This window comes from Neovison vison, chromosome 5, assembly GCF_020171115.1.
Source record: "Neovison vison isolate M4711 chromosome 5, ASM_NN_V1, whole genome shotgun sequence".
Lineage (NCBI taxonomy): Eukaryota > Metazoa > Chordata > Mammalia > Carnivora > Mustelidae > Neogale > Neogale vison.
In genome coordinates this window covers 95,152,499-95,168,349 of record NC_058095.1, presented here as the reverse complement: position 1 = coordinate 95,168,349, position 15,851 = coordinate 95,152,499, and the positions used below count along the sequence as shown (strand labels likewise).

The window sequence follows — 15,851 nt, the reverse complement described above, 5'->3', positions numbered from 1 at the left end:
TGTGTTCCTGTACAACAGGAGTTGACTCCCTCTTGGGGGGGCAGTCTCACTTTGATGTTGAAAGTATTTTTATGGCCCCTTTATTGTCTACCCAAGTCTAAGCTACAGCAACATTCTGTCTTCTGCCAAAAGGACAATTATTTCAAACACTTGGGTGCAAGGAAGGAGGGGCAATTCTGGAGCCCTGAGCCAGCCCAGCCCCAGCTGGCCACTCAGATGAAAGGGACACATGGGGAGACTGTGGACAGCCTACTCTCAAGGCCACGGATGGCTTCATGGGGTGTTCTGACCCCTTTATCAAATGTCTTAGGCCTTTAATAATATTCAACCATGACTCAAACACCATCTGGGGCCAGTTTATGGTGACATTTAAACACAGCTTTGTCATATTACTCAAGACACTAGGAGGCTGACCCCACCAGACCACCCAAAAGAAGGATTAAAGAACAAGCAAGCATCATGTCTAGAAAGACAGGATTTCCCCCTCAGGAACTGAGCAAACATTACAGATTCTCTCCCATTACTGCAATGTGTGGGTGGGTGTGTGTGCACACACACACGTGTGTGTATACATATATTCATTTTTGAATATGCCACACACAGACTCCTGTGTGACTGCCTTCAGAAGAACAGACAACATTTGAGGGTGATGAATATGTTTTCTCTTCTGATAAAGAACTGTTAACCTAGTGAGTTTCAGGGGTCTTCAGGCTCATCCTGGGAACTGGACTTAGGGTACAATGAAACAAGTAAGATCATTCTGAAAGTTCTGCTGGACAGTGGCAGATGAGATCAAATTAAGGTCTCCAGCTGAGAGGAGATGGGCTTGGGGAGAAGGCTTAGGTGTAGCAGGAAATGTCTGAAATCACACTTCTAGGAAATGCAATAGATCTTCCAGGAGACACATGCTGAATCATCAACAAGGGAAATGACTCCAGGCACACTGACTCGGAAGACCTGTGGCAGGCAGTTCTGCATGGAGCCTCGAGAGTGAGTCGGTGCCCTCAGGGTCCTCACTGCCCCTGCCCTGGACTCACTGTGTGACCCTGAACAAGTACTTCTTAGTCCTTTCTCTTCTCATGTGTCAACTAGGATAACAACATTGTTCACCTGATAGGGCAGTTACTAGTAAGAAGTATGGTATCTACTTCTTACCTGGCACATAAGTAGAAACTTAAAGTCCTAGGACAATATTATGCACAGCATGTAGATTTTCCTTTGTTATGTAAGGAAGCCTTTCTTCTATACTTACGCAAAGTGGTAGAAAAGAATGGAAGGTGGTAGCACAGTAGGAGTCCACAGCCTCTGTACAAAACTCAGGCACTGGAGTAAGGGGAGGCCCATTGCCTTTGTCCCAGATGTAGAGGGCAATCTGTCAGGACAGGAGCCGGCAATAAGTCAAAGAACTTGGCCAACACCGCAAGTGTAAGAAGGTACAAAATATGTCAAGGAAAAGCAGACCATGTCTTCTACAGAGCACTAAGACTGAACTGAATCAATTTGACAATATTCAACAGATTTTTTTTTTACATATAAAAATAGTAATTCCATGTGGATCAATATAATCTTTTATTAATAAGAATCCATATTCTTGTTCATATTCTGAACACCAAATAATTCCAAAGCTGTCATAAGCAATTTCAGGGACGTGATTTTAGGGTTTCTAAAACATCGCAGTAGAAGACGAAAGAAATTATTACCATGAGGCTGGTTTTCTGCAGTATGGTAATTACACACCTTGACTAACAGCCTTGCTGGAAACATCTAAAACTGTTGGTTAAAATATCTTTAAAATAATTTTAAATGGATTGCTAAATTTCCACAATAGTATGGAACTTGTGAGGACCAAACTGCAAAAGGAAGAGCCTGGGGAAAATGGCCTCAAGGGTCGTATTCTCAGTAGGTAGATGGTGAACTGTGGTGATGCGGAGTTTCTGACAGGAGTTAAGAAAATAAAGCCCAAGACTTACCCAAGGCGGAGAGTGTTTAAGAGCAAACCCCACATAAATCTAGGACGTTGGAGCTAGATGGAGGGGGAAAATATCATCTCCAAATCTCCTCTGAGATTTGGCCTCCCTAAGGTGTGCCACTAATGTGGTCCAAAACACTTCAAACAGTTATTTAAAATGGTACCAAGTTAGTATAATCCTGTAGCAGTAGGAAAAACAAATGCAAATCCTTCCACCTTAACGTAGGACTCAGAAGATTAGCACAGATACAGTTTGAAACAAGACTACTTGGGCGCCTGGGTGGCTCAGTGGGTTAAGCCGCTGCCTTCGGCTCAGGTCATGATCTCGGGGTCCTGGGATCAAGTCCCACATCGGGCTCTCTGCTCGGCGGGGAGCCTGCTTCCTCCTCTCTCTCTGCCTGCCTCTCTGCCTACTTGTGATCTCTCTCTGTCAAATAAATAAATAAAATCTTAAAAAAAAAAAAAAAAAGACTACTCAGAGAAAAAAAGCACAGGGACGTGAGCTGATGACCAAAAACCAGCAGACACTATATCATCAGATCCAAAAGTCTGCAGGTCTTGGAATTATCAAACACAGTTATAAAATTACTATGTTTTATACATTTTCACAAAGAGAAAACATTCAAACATAAGCAAATTTTTAAAAATTATATAAAATAAGCAAATTTGAAAACAAGGAGCTAAACTTCTAAAAATAAAAATCAGTAAAGAAAAATTTAATGATTAGGATAAGCAGAGTATTAGACACCGGTGAATAAAAAATCAGGGAATTAAAAGATGAAAGTCCCCCAATTATCTAAAATGCAGCACAGCAGAAACAGAGATGGGAAAAGTAAAAGAAAAATTCAGAGTGCTGCCACACATCTACACATCTAGGAGAAGACAACAGAAAGAATGGGGGTGAGAACATGCTTGAAAAAAGAATGGCTGAGAATTTCCAAAAATTACATAACAATCCTATAAAAGAAAGGGTCAATGAATCCCATGTAGGATGTAAAAAAAAAAAAAATCAGCACCTAGATATCTCATAATGAAACTGCAGAATATCAAAGACAAATAGTCTTAAAGGCAGGCAGAGAGAAAGATTACCTACAAAGAAGCCACATGAGACTGATACTGATTTCCCAACGCCACAGCAATAATAGAAACCAGAACAGTGTAGTAAAGCCAGAGTAATGACAGAAAATGATGGACAACCCAGAATTGTAAACACAAGGTAACTATGTTTAAAGAACAAAGTCAATACAAATTTTTTAAAGGGAAAAAAATTGAGAATGTACCACCCCACTGAAGGAAACACTAAAGGATGTGCCTCAGAAGAATAAAAATGATCCCACCAGGGTGCAGCCGCCCTGGAAAACAGTATGGAGGACCCTCAAAAAGTTAAAAACAGAGCTACCCTACAACCCAGCAATAGCAATACTAGGTATTTATCCAAAGGATACAAATATAGTGATTCAAAGGGGCACCTGCACCCCAAGGTTTATAGCGGCAATGTCCACAATAGCCAAACTCTGGAAAGAGCCCAGATGTCCATCGAAAGATGAATGGATAAAGATGATGTGGTATATATACACAATGGAATACTACTCAGCCATCAAAAAGAATGAACTCTTACAATTTGCAGTGATGTGGATGGAACTAGAGAGCATTATGCTAAGAGGAAATACGTCAATCAGAGAAAGACAAATATCATATGATTTCACTCAAATGTGGAATTTAAGAAATAAAACATGAACACAGGGGAAGGAAAGAAAAAATAAAATAAGACTAAATCAGAGAGGGAGAGAAACCATAAGACACTCTGAACTCTAGGAAACAAACTGAGGGTTGCTGGAGGGGAGGTGGGTGGGGATGGATAACTGGGTAATAGGCATTAAGGAGAGCACTTGATGGAATGAGCACTGGGTGTGATATGCAATTGATGAATCACTGAACATTACCTCTGAAACTAATAATACACTATATGTTAATTAATTGAATTTAAATTTTTAAAATGTCAAAAAAAAAAATGATCCCACCTGGCAGGTCTTTGAAGTAAGATGGGATACTGAGCAAAGGCACTGGCAAATACATGGTGAAGCTATTACAAATATGAATTGCATAAAATAACGATAATATTTAAGTTGCAGGGTTTAGGAAAAGAACAAAAGTACTAAATGACAAAGAGCATTTAAATTGGTAAGGGGAGGGGCGCCTGTGTGGCTCAGCAATTGAGCATCTATCTTCAGCTCAGGTCATGATCCCAGCGTCCCTGAATTAAGTCCCAGGATCAAGTCCCACATGGGGAATCCCCACTCAGCGGGGAGTTCTTCTCCCTCCGACCCCCCCCCCACTTCTTGCGGTTTCTCTCTCTCACTCGCTCTTTCAAATAAATAAATAAAATCTTTAAAAAAAATTGGGGAGGGAATAATCAGAGTTCAATTATTCTGAGTCCCTTGGATTTAGGCCATGAATTACTTAGCCTTTGTTAGGTTAAGAATGCATGTTAAAATATTTTAAAATAACCAGTAAGGTATAGAAATGAAGACTGAATTTCTAAAACAGCAGAAGAGGGAAAAAATGGAAAAAGAAAGAATAAAAAACAATCTATATAGAAAGTAAGAAGTGTTTAAAGGAGCCAGAGAGAAAATGAGGAGAAGGATAAAATAAAGTGTTAGAAATCAATTCAAATACAAAGGTAATCAAGTTCAATATAAGTGTAAATTTGCTACCTGGTTTAAAGACAAAGACTGGCAAACTGGGAGGAAAAGAAGATATGTCCTCTCCAAGAGAAGCACATCTAAAAGAGGACACAAAGGGGCTGTAAGAAAAAGATGAGAGACAATTACAAAGCAAACCTGAAAGGAAAGCCAGTATAAAAACAGTCACAGCCACAAAATACATGTTAGGGCAAAGAGCATGACAAGAAATAAAGATGAATTCATAAGAAGACTTAAGGATTCTAAACTTGCATGCAATTAAATAACATAGTCTCAGAGGGAAAAAAGCAAGAGTTGGCAGTTACAAGAGGAGATATTATCAAATGCACCATTATTATGGAAGATTTTCCCATTTCTCTCTTAATAAATGACAGATCAAGCAGACAAAAGAAGGATGGGAGGAGGTGGGAGGGAAAGAAAGAAGGGAGGAAGGAAGATTAATTTATCATATTAAATCTATTTCTTCCTTAATCTCATAAGGAGAATACTATACTCCCCAAATTATAGCATATACATCTTTTCCTCCATTTATTAAGAGTAAACATGAACCAGGCCACAAAATAAGCCTAAAAACATTTCTTTTTTTTTTTTTTAAAGATTTTATTTATTTATTTGACAGAGAGAAATCACAAGTAGATGGAGAGGCAGGCAGAGAGAGAGAAGGAAGCAGGCTCCCTGCTGAGCAGAGAGCCCGATGCGGGACTCGATCCCAGGACCCTGAGATCATGACCTGAGCCGAAGACAGCGGCTTTAACCCACTGAGCCACCCAGGCGCCCCTAAAAACATTTCTAACAATTGTTATATAGACCACACTAATGCTAAGCTAGAAATCAGTAATACAACACAATAACACACACAAATATACTGGCTCGCAATGAAAAATGTATTTTTTAAACTGGGTCAGTTAAAAAAAAAAAAAATAGTTTAAAAGCCTCTGCCCTAGAGAAATCCCTGCCCATCATGACACACGTCCACAAAACACAGAGAAGTAATGAGTGTAATAGCAAAAAACGCAGAGCGGTGCAGAAGCCCGCCACTGGAGAACAGGTAAGCTAACTGCTCTGGTCTCCGGAGAGACTCCTGCCTGGAGTGGAAAAAAGTTCATCAGAACTGCCGCACATAACCACGTGGATGAGTTTCAAGTCAGAACAATACCCGCGGCACCCTTTCGTTTATCCGAAGTCCCAAAAGGGTAAAAAACTGCAAACTGTCTTATTCGGAGGCACAGTCATATGCTGTGGAAGAGGAAGAAAAGGAAGAGAGAATTCAAGAAAGTGTTTACTAGAAAGAATGAAAGGAACGCAGGAATGTCATAGTCAGGGAGCTTCAAAGTGACTGGTGATGTTCTAGCTCTTTAAACCAGACGGTGATTACATAGATATCTTGACCTATCCTCATACTTTCCACATACCTTAGAAATAGTTTTTGTAGGTATTTAGTGTTTAATAGATTCCTGAGCCTGAGTATCTATACCAAAGTTAACTCTTCGTTAAAACTATCTAAGTAGACCTGCGCTTTCAATTAGTCATTCTTTCCTTTCTATGGAACGGAAGAACAGTTTTTTACATGTATATTTCTCCCCCAATAAGCTTTTTCATCACATGCCATCAGCCAGGAAGGTAAAGCCTTGTGTGTACCCTTTTCGCTACTGGTATGCTGCCAGCACTCCTGGCCTGAGTGACATGTCAAGATTGACCCCACTGCCCTAAGATTCAGGTTCCCCAAGAGTGAAAGGTGACAATGTTCCAGGCAGTCCGATGTGCCTGTGAATGAAACCCATGAAGAAACCTTCTTAACAACGATCCACCTAAAGATACAAATGTAGTGATATGAAGGGGCATGTGCACCCGAATGTTTATAGCAGCAATGTCCACAATAGCCAAATTATGGAAAGAACTTAGATGTCCATCAACAAATGAATGGATAAAGAAGATGTGGTATACATATACAATGGAATATTATGCAGCCATCAAAAGAAATGAAATCTTGCCATTTGCGACAACGTGGATGGAACTAGAGAGTATTAGGCTGAGGGAAATAAGTCAATCAGAGAAAGACAATTATCATAAGATCTCCCTGACATGAGGAATTTGAGAGGCAAAGTGGGGGGCTTAGGGGGTAGGGAAGGAAAAAATGAAACAAGATGGGATTGGGAAGGAAACAAACCATTAGAGTCTCTTAAGCTCACAAAACAAACTGAGGGTTGCCAGGGGTGGGGGGACGGTATGGAGAGGGTGGTTGGGTTATGGACATTGGGGAGGGTATGTGCTATGGTGAGTGCTATGAAGTGTGTAAGCCTGAAGATTCAGAGACCTGTATACCTGGGACAAATAATACATTATATGTTAATTTTAAAAAAAATAACAATGATCCAGGAATGATTAAATCCTCCAGGATGATTGGTCACTAAATGTCCACTAAATGCCCAGGGATGCTAGGGTTCCAACTAGCATGCCACGCACAGCTGCCTGCTTGGGACCAACTGGCTCAGTTCTGCCCTAGAGGGCCAAGGACAGAGATGTGACCATGGCATTATACAGCCAAAGTACCAAATAAGAGCAAAGGTGCTTTGATGGCAGTTTTGCTTGTTTTTAGAAATCCACCTTTGCACCCATCCACCTAGCTTTAAAAAAAAAAAAACAAGAATCACAGAGGAGAATGGAGAATCTTTTTCACTGCTCCTTCTCCACTACATGATAAAAATGAGCTTTACAGAGAAAGACCTAATTTACTGGAGAAGAATTACCTTGGTGGGGAGAAAAGACATAGAAGCATTGGGTGGGGAGGGGTATGCAGTCAGGGAATAAAAAACACCTTTTATATTAAAACACATGAAGTCTTGATTACTGAGACTTTGAGCAAAGAAACAATGACGTACCTCATGTTTTAAATCTATCGTAAAGTCGGACTTCAGGGATTCACTCTTTAACCTCTTGGTAAGCCTAGAAAATAGAAACAATTTGAGGGTTTCTTTTTTATTAATCAGAGGAAGCATCGAACAAGAATAACACATTGAGACTTTCTCATGTTTGAAAACAGATTATGAGCACACATTTTAAGATAAAATTAAGAGTTCCACATTTCCTTGAGGCAAAGCACTGTGAAACTGGAATTACTTGTTGAGTAAGAAATGAATGCAAGCCTTTTTGCAAATGCGGCATTCATTGTTTAAACATCTGGCAAACACGATAAAATACAATAGAGAAAATTAAATGTCTTGTGTAAAACAAAGCCACAAAGCTTGTTCATTCCCGGTAAGTGTATTGACTCCTGATACAGAAAGACGACAGAAAAGAAAAGAAAAAAAAGCTTGCATGATAGAGAAACAAAAGTTGCTACTTTTCAGTCTCCTGCTTTTAATAATCCCAATGAACTCCAGCTTGTGGAGTTTTTAGGGGAAGAGAACATATGGTTTCCGGAAAGAAAAAAAAAAAAAAAAAATCAAGTCCTTCTCTTAAGGAAATCTTTAGTGGATCCTTTCAGGGCAGAGGAGAGCCCCATCGTTCCCTTCTACTGCCCCCTAGCTTCTCCACACTTGCCCATGACACCCACAGCATACACCTGCCAGCTGTTTTCTCTAGCTCTACCTCTGCCTAGCACACCCACACCCAACCTTCACCTGGCAAACCTTTCTTCAAGGTCCAACTCAAGGGCACCTTTTCTGTGGAACTTCCCCAGACTTGCCCACCAGCATAGATGGAAATCCCGTGCTCCCGGAATAGGAAGCAAGCTCTCTTAACCTTATCACACATGTCCCATCCTGTTGAACATCCGTCCCTCTCTGTGCTACAGCTTCTTTGTATCACCAGCATGGCCCACTGTGCCTGGCCACGAGGAGCACTCAGGGAGCTGCCTGAATGAATGAGAGCAAGATATTCTTGGGTTCCAAGCTGCGTGAGGTAGAATTACATATTTACCCAGATTGCTGAAATACCATATGGTTCTCTGTCTCAGGGCTAGAGACTAGAACATCGGTTTCAATTACAAACCCCCTAATGTGTATTTTAACTGCAAAGATACAATAGTGATTACAAAAGGAAAAGTAAAAAGTTTCAAAACTCTTTACTGAGGTTTTGGCTTAGTTGAACCACAAAGGTTTCTTTTTTTTAATTATATTTATTTATTTTAGGGAGAGACGGCACAAGCAGGAGGGGAAGAAAGAGAGAGAGAGAATCTCAGGCAGACTGCACTCTGAGCACGGAGCCCAAAGTGGGGCACGATCCCAGGACCCTGAGATCAAGACCTGAGCCGAAACCAAGATTCAGATGCTTAACTGACTACACCACCCAGGCGCCCCAAGATTTCCTTAAAAATTTACCTTTAATTAGAGGGAAGAAAGAAGGACACAGGTTATAATTTATGTTTAGTATTAAAGCATTTGTCTTGGGGTAGATATTAGTATGGCTTGGTGGCAGTAACTCCAAAGAGGTCACATAATCTAATGTAATCTCGGTCACATTCCTGCTCAATACCTGCCCTCAGATTTGTCGGTAGGAGTGGGTGAGGATACACAGAGATACATACATGTTCTCGGACACACTGCCAATATAGATTAACAGAAAAAATCCTGCCCTGGCACAAATTCTCGTCCAGGTTGCAGTCTGCTCAGTTAGAGCTAGTTTTTACAAATAAAGAATTATCAAGGTAACTTTGGAATCTGGACTCAAGCCAAGGGCCTTCAAAATCCAGTCAGACCACATTCAGACTCTGAAGACAGAAAAAGTCATACGTGGGCTTCCTGCCATAGGCAAGGGACACACAGTTGGGATGGTAACCTAATCACAAGTGACAGCCACTGTTAGATGGCTATGTACCACAGGTCCCTTCTTCCTAGACAATAAAAATATCTCTGACCTGTTGCCCTAAACATGCTCCCTGCGTTTTCAACTTTTTAAGTTTCTTTCCCATTCAACTCCTGAAAATTAATATTTGGGGGAAACCTCAGATGGACAAAACAGAAGAACACTGAATTCTTTAAGGTAGACAATGACTAATTTGAGGACATACAGATATACCCTAGAATTTTTAAGTGGTTATTTCTAGCAGCCCATGCTGTCTACCATAAACCTTAAGTGATGGTTACCTAGGCATCATGAAGGTCATAATAAATCAGGCTCACTGACACCCAGAGCCTAACCCAGTCACCTTGCAAATGTGTTTCTAGTTCTAAAAGTGTACAGGACATTTCACCTAATTCAAAAGGCAAGTCCTGAAAGTGGAAACTAGTTTTCATTTTTCTTTTTCTTTCAATTTATTTATTTTCAGAAAAACAGTATTCATTATTTTTTCACCACACCCAGTGCTCCATGCAAGCTGTGCCCTCTATAATACCCACCACCTGGTACCCCAACCTCCCACCCCCCCGCCACTTCAAACCCCTCAGATTGTTTTTAGTTTTCATTTTTCTATACAACAAGACAGCACAAGAGTTTTCCAAATGTGAATTTCAGTAACCAACAATGCCAAAAACAAACACACAAACAAACCACAAAAAACCAATTAAGTTCAGAAATTCCAATTACTTAGATAAAATATTTCCTCATTAAATATTCAGTTCCTGGCAAATATGATGTTTGATATTCAGCTTACCTATTTTTAGAATGCCAAGTCATGTCCCAATAACACAGCTCTAAAGACACAACCAGTGAGACTGGAAACTTGCAACAGAAGAGGGCCCCATCACCTCTATATTAGGAGAAGTTCCTATCTGACTTTAACAGTCCCATTTGTGAGCTAGTCAGAGGATTAAATTCTGGAGGAAATCTAGGTAAGTTTTACTGTGGAAAAACAAAAGAATAAACTGGTAATATCAACCTATTTGAAGAGATCATGTTATTGGAAATTCCTCCAAAAATGCAAGTATGTTCTCTTATTGACACTATTGTTAGATCACAAAGATGGATCACCAGGAAATGTTAGGTGATGTTAATTCAAAACTCACTGATTGCTAGGGCAAATAGTGTTTTTGGTAGGACATGGTCTTTAAAAGTGTGTGTTGTGAAATGTTTTTAAGTAACCAGTTTTTCTGATGACCTGAGCAGGAGAAATACTTAAGTAACTGTAAACAGTTGCCCTACCTACTGAGTGGGCCATAAAATCAAGGAAGGGAGGCAAAGGGAATCATCACTTCTGTAGTGGGCACTGTAGACCTCCTACTCAATACAGAGCTTCCCCTTTCTTCTTCCTCAGAGACTTCTAATTACTGAGCCCAATAAATGGGCTGCAGGGTCAGAATTAGTTTAATCCCAAGCAAAGCACTGAAATTCCCTGCATTGTTAATGGTCTGAAGTTGACCCAATCTACTTCAATCAGATGATATCCATCCAACTGCAGACTGAAGATAAGCACTATATTCCAATGGTTAAAGAGGTTCTCCACTGCTGAACATAAACAAACAAAAACAAGTAGCGCTTTTGGCCTTGAATCACAAGAGGAACCAGATTTAAGATGAGCTGCTGCTGTATGTGGTTTCAGGTGGCTGTGTACTGCGCATGAGAGAGAAGGAGAACCAGCATCCTCAGTAACAGGGCTGAACTTCTACATTCACCAACACAGACCTCACCTTCCAATTATAGTTATAATATTTCCTTAATCTGATATGCTAACTCATATAGTCTCTAATAACAGGAGGAAATAGCACATTAGCTTTGTAACTGGGAAAAACCAACTGGGAAGATCAAATTTTGCAGCCAGTAGGGCTAATTGATACTTTATGCTGGTGGTAATACCAGTTTCTTGAAGAATATATAGAATCTCCTATGAGAAAGCCATTTTTAAATAGCTCTTGGCCATAACAGAATTGCTATGCTAAATGGGTTACATTATTTTGATTACTTGTGTTCATCACAAGAAAAAGGATCCGCACTGGAATTTTTAAGTGGCTTACGGTATCAGGTCACCAAAATTTTGATTTTGGTACTCTGGTAGAGCCTCCACTTTCATCCTGTTTTGTTTCTGCTGGCAGGGCAAAGTAGGAGAGGCACAGAGAAGACCACAGATATTAATCAACTACAAACCTCGTGCAGCTTGTTGGCAACCATTCAGTGTTATGGAAGCAAAGGACAACTGAATGCAAAAGGTCAACTGGTGCCTTATCCCTCTATTTATGGGGCAACTGTTGGAAATTTTTGGAATGTGTACAAAAGATTAGTCTTTTGGCCCCAATTCCCTTATGTAGTCCCTTACATACCCTACTGCAGAGACATGAGGCCCTCGGTCATCTCCCACATCTCGGTAGAAAACATTGCTCGACCAGAGAGGGAGTAAACGGCACTTGTCAATAGGTGTTTCCAATGACTTCATAAAGACTACAGAAGAGAAGCAGGCACCAGTATGATGGCCATTACAGAAGGCCAAGTTATCCCTCACACAGCACCCCCTTAAGATGAGTATCTTGGCTAGTGCGGAGCCTGCAGCCCCAGTTCACAAAGGCCCCGGCAGTTACTTGCACGGTGAGCATGCGGTAGTTAGTAGACGAGCACAAACCAGTACCATCAGAACCTGCCGGTGGGGCGGGGGGGAGAATAAATGAAACAAGATGGGATTGGGAGGGAGACAAACCATAAGTGACTCTTAATCTCACAAAACAAACTCAGGGTTACTGGGGGGAGGGGGGTTGGGAGAGGAGGATGGGGTTATGGACATTGGGGAGGGTATGTGCTATGGTGAGTGCTGTGAAATGTGTAAACCTAGCGATTCACAGACCTGTACCCCTGGGGATAAAAATATATTATATGTATTTTAAAATTTTTAAAAATTAATTTAAAAAAAAGTAAGTCGAAAGGAAAGCAATAATTAAGTTCTTATTACACCAAACTCAGTAAAAGGTGAATTGCCTCCAGCATCCAGGGGCCTCCAAGGTCCTTGCTAGATGGGGGATGGAAAGAAGTGAAACTCTAAACTACAGGACTCGTCTCCTGGATGAGTGGCCTCCTGGATTGGGAGGGAAGGATGGAAAAGGGAGTTCTACTGGCTTCAGAGAGATGGTTATATTCCAGGCTTGCTGTACAGGGTCTTTGCAGGGTAGTGGGTTTCTCTTTAGCCTTGGGGGAAGAAGGTGGCATCTGTGCTCAAGAGTACTGCCCAGGACAAGTTACAGCTGTGCTTGTCCCTCTGTCAAGGGACCTGGGTCTCCAGGAAACAGAAGACAGACAGACTTAGGAAAAGCTTCTAACTCCCAAGTCAGAGAAGCCATAGCCACCGGAACTTGTGTAGAGGAGTCAGTCCACATAATTCCAGGCTATGAAGCTAAGTACAGAGAGTGAGGACAGAGGGGAGGAAGGCTACTGCCAGGTGAAGAATCTGCAAGGCGCGGGGAAGAGCTCTGGGGCTGGGATGTGCCGTCCACAGCTCTGGAGGGTCCAGACTGAACACAGAGAGCCAAGCAGGACCCTGGGGGTCCTGGGGGTTCACAGTCACCAAGCTACAGCAAACCCAAACTTAATTCGTTTGGGAGAAAAGATGATCCAGGACAGCTGAAACAGAATTATCTTCCCCGCATCCTGCTGAGAGCAGAGCCAGACAGTGCAGGGTAAGAAGGGAATGACAACTTTCTTTTCTCATTCCCCTTCCCCTCCTGCCCATCCCTTTCTGAGAACAGAGCAGGGAACATGTGTGGGCCCTCCTAGGCATGTCTGGCATAGGCTGGGGGCAGGTTATCTTTGCCTGGTATTCTCAGGATGGATCCATGGGTCACACATTTTAGTTGGAGATAATAGAATCCACTCTCGCCAGTTTAAGCACAAAGGACACTTATTAGTGCATACAGATGGCTCACAGAATTACTAGAAAGTCTGAATAAAGAGACTCCAGGCTGAGATTCCAAGACCAACCTCCAACTGACACTACAGAGATGGGTAGCCGAGGAGCTATGGCCTCCGTCACCATCAGGAAGCTGCCATGTCAGGAGGCTACTGTCTCAGCTGCCAGTCTTCAAATGACCCCTCCTCTATCATGACCTCCCAAGCCAAATGGACCACGGTCTCACTGTCTCCATCTCCATAGAACTCCATTCCCAAAAGATTTTATACAGCGCATCAACCTAATGGAGCCTATCTCACGGAGCTGCTGTCTAGTAGGAAGGAAGGTGATACAACATGGAGGTGGTATTGTTGACCTTTCCTGGATTCTCCATCGGAAAGGACGGTCTTCCGCTGTAAAAATTTTCAAATGTCAAAAAGTGTTGGCCAGCCACGAAAGACAAGGTGCTACTATCTGTCTAAAAAGCTTTCCAAGACTCAAAATCCCAAGACTCAAAACCGTAGAAACAGCACACTTGATGTGAGAAAAAACAGACAGCCTTCCATCTTTGAAGATACAAAGGCCACAACTGCTTTATCAACTTTCCATTCCCTAAAGAACAAAAACACATCATAATTAATCTGAGGCACTTGAATTAAGAGCCTGTCAACAATCCCATTTCTCCTGGGTTACAACTTAATTATCTTTACTTTTCACATTGAAAAAAGCATCATTGCAATGACACGTACAAATAGCTAGGTACAGACGTGTACAGCTCTAGTAACTGTCCCTGCTGCCTGGCCCGTGGGAACGTGTGTACCCATGCACATAATTTGTCATCAACTCCCACTCCCCACTTCCACTCCCTGGGCATGTCACAGACCTGATTTCTTACTGACAATCTAAGTCATACCTATAGTTAACCAGATCCATGAAAACAGTAATAACTCTTGTGGATGCAGAATTCTCAGAGCACTTGTGTACCTCCCTTAGGCTTACAATTTGTTATTCACCTTATTTTGCAGGGGAAGAAGAGGAAATAGAGAACAGATGAGTAATTAGTCTGAGAAAACAAGTACGTGACAACAGAAGCAAGTCCCCCAGGTACTGGCTCTGTTCCAGGTCTTCCCATCCCCTCACACACTGCCTCCAGTGCAAAACTCACCTGACATCAGTCACGGTACTCAGTGAACTAAATGGTGATCCGAGCACACACACACACACACATGCATACACACACAAAGTCTAATAAATTCTTACTTGTTTACAAGTGGAATACTAAGGGCCCAGCCAGCAGCAAAGTCTGGATATTTAAAAATCGTAGGATTTTCAGAAAATGCATAATGGTGAATTATTGTAGATTCTTCGTCATGTAAGGCTTTTCCTAAAAACCATTCCTGTTAAATAAAGATATAAAACATCATTTTCTTATAAAGAAGATGTAGTGTATATATACATATGTGTATGTGTATATATATATATATATACATACATACATACAATGAAATATTACACAGCCTTCAAAAAAGAATGCAATCTTACCATTTTCTACGACATAGATGGAACTAGAGGATATTATGCTAAGCAAAATAAGTCAAAGAAAGACAATTATCATATGATCTCACTCATATGTAGAATTTGGATCAAAGGGGAACGAAGAGAAAAATAAAATACAACACAACCAGAGAGGGAGACAAACCATAAGTGACTTAATTATAGGAAACGAACTGAGGGTTGCTGGAGGGGAGGGGTTGGGGGGGAGAGTAAATGAGTGATGGGCATTAAGGAGGGCACATGATGTGTTATTCTGGGTGTTACAGAATACTAATGAATCACTGAACACTACCTCTGAAATTAATAATACACTATAATTAATTAATTGAATTTAAATAAAATAAAGTAAAATGTATTTCAAATGTACATCCAAAAAATTAGAAATTAAAAATAAATAAAATGTCCTTTTCTTAAAAAGCCATTTCATATAAAGCCAAAAATGAAGTCATATCACTAATTCTAGCTAATTAAGTATTTTGGGTGATACAGAATTAGCATAGGTTATTACTTTCTAAAGAATTTTAACAAAAACATAATTAATGCTCTATGATAATGAACACGGCATAATCTTCACAAAGACAGTAATTTAGTATATCAACAGGATGAACAAAATGTTAGTCATTATGACATAAACATATAAAAGTGGTATTTTACAGAAAATTCTGTATCCGAATACTATTAAGGTAAAGAAAACAGTGTTCCGGGGTGCCTGGGTGGCTCAGTGGGTTAAGCCTCTGCCTTCGGCTCAGGTCATGGTCTCAGGGTCCTGGGATGGAGCCCGACATTGGGATCTCTGCTCAGCCAGGAGCCTACTTCCCCTCTGCTTGCCTCTCTGCCTACTTGTCAAATAAGTAAATAAAACCTTTAAATAAATAAATAAATAAAT

General features: G+C 40.9%; 1 protein-coding gene across 2 annotated transcripts in view; it reads right to left on the bottom strand.

Moving 5' to 3' along the window:
• B3GLCT (beta 3-glucosyltransferase) overlaps positions 1 to 15,851 on the bottom strand; it is a 116,723-nt gene that overhangs the window by 48,904 nt on the left and 51,968 nt on the right. For both annotated transcript variants that reach the window (XM_044249546.1, XM_044249547.1), the window contains exons 7-9: positions 14,672 to 14,808; positions 7,551 to 7,614; positions 1,253 to 1,372 (exon numbers count right to left, since the gene is read on the bottom strand). In XM_044249546.1, the coding sequence (XP_044105481.1) occupies positions 1,253 to 1,372; positions 7,551 to 7,614; positions 14,672 to 14,808 (321 nt within the window). The remainder of the gene's footprint in view (positions 1 to 1,252; positions 1,373 to 7,550; positions 7,615 to 14,671; positions 14,809 to 15,851) is intronic.